General features: G+C 52.6%; 1 protein-coding gene across 1 annotated transcript; it reads left to right on the top strand.

The window, feature by feature from the left end:
• The first annotated feature begins 1,548 nt into the window (after positions 1 to 1,548).
• On the top strand, positions 1,549 to 3,904 carry HOXA11 (homeobox A11). The gene is made up of 2 exons (XM_032182530.1): positions 1,549 to 2,212; positions 3,672 to 3,904. Exons 1-2 carry the CDS (start codon positions 1,549 to 1,551, stop codon positions 3,902 to 3,904), a joined length of 897 nt encoding a protein of 298 aa, XP_032038421.1.
• Positions 3,905 to 4,823: the final 919 nt, after the last annotated feature.

Genomic DNA, 4,823 nt, shown 5'->3' with positions numbered 1-4,823 from the left:
CGGGGGGACGGATCTCAAAGCATGTCTAATTTCATAAGAGCACCGACTTCACAATAGCCTTCTGCCGTTCTGTTTTTCTATTTTGATTAAATCCAGCCGGAACCCAAATATTTCTTTTCTGAAATCGAGCATCAGACTAGCAAAAAAATATTTTTTTCCAACAGCCGAGGGATGTCCATGCCTGAAAAGGTGCTGTATTCTTTGGCGTATTTCTCTGTTTTCTTTGGCTCTGCTCATTCGGTGGGGTGTGCATTTTTATTGGCAGAGAAGTGCTTTTTAGTCTCTGCCCTGTACAATCCGCTTTCTATATCATCCCTTTCATGCAACAATAGTAAAAGTTTAACCACGTTTTTAAAATAGGTCTCCCTGGGTCTCAGCCTTTAGCGACGGTACGAGGCTAAAAGGAAAGTATCTCGGTACGGCGAGTTTGTTCCTAGGGGTTAATAGTATGTCAAATCATTTTAACTAGGCTTCTGGCAATTAAACCCCGAATATTTGTCAAAGCGGGGCAGCCCAACATCCCCTGGTTTCCCAAGTATTTAGCAGCAGCACGGAGGCGAAGAGATCAGCAAACACTTTCGAGCTCAGCGGTCTGCAGTTTAAAGGGCTTTCTGGCGTCGCACGTAGGCGAGCGAGGGTTTGGGGGGGCGAGGGAAGGGAACCTGCGATCGGGGAGTGAAATCTCGGGAGCTACCTCTAGTAAAGCTGGGATGAAGCCGCGCGGGGTATTTGAGGTTAATATGTAAGTAAGGGAAGGAAGACACTAAGCGCTTCGGAAGTGAACATGAATGCAAGCATGTAATCTATTCACCATGAAAATCAGTACAGACTTGACCCTGGCACATTCTTCCTAGTAACGTTTCCAGCAAAACCCTGCGGGGCGAGGGCTTTTTTTTTTTTTTTTTTTTTTTTTTCTCTCCTCTTTTTCCCTTGGGTCGGTGGGCAGGCAAAGCGAACCGAGGCGAGCTAAAAAAAGAAAAAAAGAAAAAAAAAAAAAAAAAAAAAAAAAGCAAAAAGCCACGGCCGCTCCTTGAGGAGCTTCCTGCTAGCCAGCAGCCTCCTCGAAAGGCTCGGCGCTGAGTTCCTCCTGCTCGCTCCCTGCTTTTTCTTCTTTTTTTTCCAGCCCGGCGAGCAAACAAACAAACAGAGAGCTCTCACCTAGCCCTGCGGGCATGGCTAAGCCGTTCCGCCGGGGAACAGGGCGGCCGGGGGGGTGCCGTACCCTTCGGGGGGGCATCCCCCGGAGCGGGGGGCGATGCCCCGGAGGGGGGCTGCGTTACCCCGAGGCGGGGAAGGGGGGGGGGAGCCCGGCGCCGTGCCGATCTGTTGCATCCCCCGAGCCGGCTCCGAAGGGGCGAGGGCCCGGAGCCGCCGCTTGTCAATTTGGCGTGGCGTCACGTGACCGCACCTCCCTGCCGGGCTGGGGCGAGCTCTCCACGTCAGCCGACGTCTCCCAATTTTCCTCCTTCACGGATCCGCTTCAAAGGGGCAGCTGCGTTAGAGAATCATGTTAAGCTCAGCTAATGCGGAGAAGCCGAGGTAGCCCTAATGATGGATTTTGATGAGCGTGTTCCTTGTTCCTCTAACATGTATTTGCCAAGTTGTACTTACTACGTCTCGGGTCCTGATTTTTCCAGCCTCCCTTCTTTTTTGCCCCAGACCCCGTCTTCTCGCCCTATGACATACTCCTACTCTTCCAACCTGCCCCAGGTCCAACCTGTGAGAGAAGTTACCTTCAGGGAATATGCCATTGATCCCTCCAGTAAATGGCACCCCAGGAACAATCTGCCCCACTGCTACTCCGCAGAGGAGATCATGCACAGAGACTGCTTGCCTTCCACCACCACTGCTAGCATGGGCGAGATGTTCGGCAAAAACACAGCTAACGTCTACCACCCCAGCGCCAACGTCTCCTCCAATTTCTATAGCACGGTGGGCAGGAACGGGGTCCTGCCCCAGGCTTTCGACCAGTTTTTCGAGACGGCTTACGGCACCGCGGATAACCTGTCCTCAGCGGACTATTCGCTGGACAAGAGCGGCGACAAAGCGCCCGCGGCCGCCGGGGCGACGGCGGCAACTTCAAGTTCGGAGGGCGGCTGCGGCAGGGCGGCGGCGGCGGTGGCCGCGGAGAAGGAGAGGAGGAGGCGGCCGGAGAGCAGCAGCAGCCCCGAGTCATCTTCCGGCAACAATGAGGAGAAATCCGGCAGCTCCAGTACGTATAAAGGCAGCGCCCGAGCGCTTTAGGAAAGGGAGGTTGAAATCTAGCGCACCGCCGCTGTTAAATTTTTATATGCTGTTTTATAAGCATATAAGGTTTATGAAGGGCCTTTAGATTTCCCCCAACAAAACTTTGTTATAAAAGGCGAGATCACGTGTTTAGTGCTGAAATTGGCCGTGAAATACCCACCGGGCAATGGATGCCTTTAAAAAAAATTTCTTTCTCCTTCCTCTTTTCTTTTTAATAAGAAGAAAGAGGGGCTCTGCGGTCAGCTCTCGAAAATATAATAACGGACGTTCGGTGCCTGTAAATGCGGCGAAAAGGGGGGATCCCGACTCCTTTGATATCGATGTAATCCAGTGATTTTATAAAAGCCATGTGTTGCACCAGGAGTCTAGTTAGGAGCCGAATTCAAAGCCATCGCCGTTTTAACGATTGCGCTAGAATAGCGTTTAACAGATAAAGTAGCCGCCTGAACTGTAGCAATATATTAAAAGAAACAAATTAACCTAAAGCTGGCCTTTTTGTCTAAAGGAAGCCATTTTACTAAGGCGCTGTGGCAATTACGTGTTGCCTTCTGTCCAACAGTTTGTTACTTACAATTGTTATTCAATCTGTCAAAGTCTGATTTTTTTATGTGGGCTTTTTAAAAGGCAAAGCTAGTATACGGCTGGGGGAAAAAATACCTCGACAATGAACTGTACCAGAAAAGGAAGTTTTTAAAGGGATAGCGGCTGCGTTTCATGTAAAGAGCTCCTGAACCCTGAAACCTTTTATATTCCGCTTAATGAACTTTAAAACCGTGCTGGCTAATCGCGACGAGAAGACCTCGGCAGAGCCGAGACTGTGCTTCGCGGCGGCGGGCTGGGGGGAGCGGGCGGCGCTCAGCTGCAGCCCCGGGGCTCCGGGGCTGTGTCTGGGCTGGGGCCGGGCGGCAGGGCTCGGGCTCCGAGCTAGGAGCAGCGGGGAGCCGGCAGGGCTGGCGGCGGGGGACCGCTGCCCCCGGGCCGCTGCTGGAGGCAGCCAGGTGGAGGCTGCTCCGGGGAGCCTCCGTGAGCCTGGCGCCCGCCGAGGCCGCCTACAAAGGCTCGCTCCCGGCTCTGCCGAGCAGCGGCCGCCGTCCCCTCGACCCTTTTGCCCCTTCCTCCCGCCGAGCGAGGCCGCAGCCCCGCTTCCCGGCGGGGGTCGCGCCCTGCCCGGTGCCGGGGGCCGCGGGGCTGCGGGAGCCGCCGAGTCCCGGAGGGTCCCGGAGGGTCCCGGGCCCGGGCCCCCCCGCAGCCGCCCAGGCGGAGGACCGGCCGAGGGCGGCCTCGGAGCGGGCAAAACGCGTCTTTTCCATATGAATGTGTTTTGTCCCGGTGTCCCGGTCCCCCTAACCCCTCCCCGGCCCTCCTCGGCCCCCACCAGCGGCAGCGCCGAGTGACAAACCCTTCTGCCTTTTCTCGCTCCACAGGTGGACAACGTACACGTAAAAAGAGATGCCCATACACCAAATACCAGATTAGAGAGTTAGAAAGGGAATTCTTCTTCAGTGTCTACATAAACAAAGAGAAACGCCTGCAGCTCTCCCGAATGCTCAATCTGACCGACCGCCAAGTAAAAATATGGTTTCAAAACAGAAGAATGAAAGAAAAAAAAATTAACAGGGACCGATTACAATATTACTCAGCTAATCCACTACTTTAAAACTCATAGGGTTTTTCAAGACGAGATTAAATTCCGATTTCGCCCTTGACAAGGTCAAGCCACGGGGTTACACGGAGGAAGGAGGTGTGTATCTGACGGGACTAGAAGAATCCGAGGTTTTACATACATGTAAATCCGCTCTGGGACTTCCACGACGATTTCTTTTATATATATATAGATATATTTACATATCAACTGGAATCGGTTTGATTTTGACACACATGGCATCCGTTTCTAATGTGCACGTCACCTCTGAGCGCCAAGCCCATACCTTTTACCTTCCCAGGCACCGCGCCCCATCCTGCTCCCGATTTCGGCAGCCGCGGGCGGGGACGGCGCCCCCGGCCCCCTACCCCAAACCCTCGGTGCCCAACATGTGCGGGGACACCGTCGGGCCCTGCTCCCGCAACCAGGACCGCTGCAGGAGGCAAACTTTCCGAAATAATCTCCTGCCCTTCCTGGCGGCGATTTTCTATCTCGCAGGCTTCTCTCCACCATCGCCCGTGGGGTTGAGACGGGAATTGGAGGGGGGGAAGAGAAAATTAAAGGGGGGGGTGACAAGCCTACACCTTCACGAGGCCAACCACGAGCAGTTGTAATATGGATGTAGTGATGGGTATAATAGTGTTTCCTTTGGGGGGGGTGGGAGCAAGGGGGGAGGGGGAAGAAAGAAAACTAAGTGAAAGAAATATTTACTAAAAAAAAAAAAAAAAGAAGAAGAAGAAAAAAATCAGGTATAAATTTGCCATATATCGTAAAGAAACAATCACTGAAAAAAAAAAAAGAGGGCAAAGATTTAGCAAATTTTAACTAGCTCTCGTTTTATTTATGACAACTGACCACGCGTTGCCATCTTTCTGGAGACAAATCATATTTAAATGCTAAAAATAAAGTCACACGGCAAAAGAAAAGTGTGAAT

This window comes from Aythya fuligula, chromosome 2 (genome assembly GCF_009819795.1).
Source record: "Aythya fuligula isolate bAytFul2 chromosome 2, bAytFul2.pri, whole genome shotgun sequence".
Lineage (NCBI taxonomy): Eukaryota > Metazoa > Chordata > Aves > Anseriformes > Anatidae > Aythya > Aythya fuligula.
The sequence above is the reverse complement of the archived record's forward strand: the minus strand, read 5'-3'. Positions and strand labels throughout refer to the sequence as shown.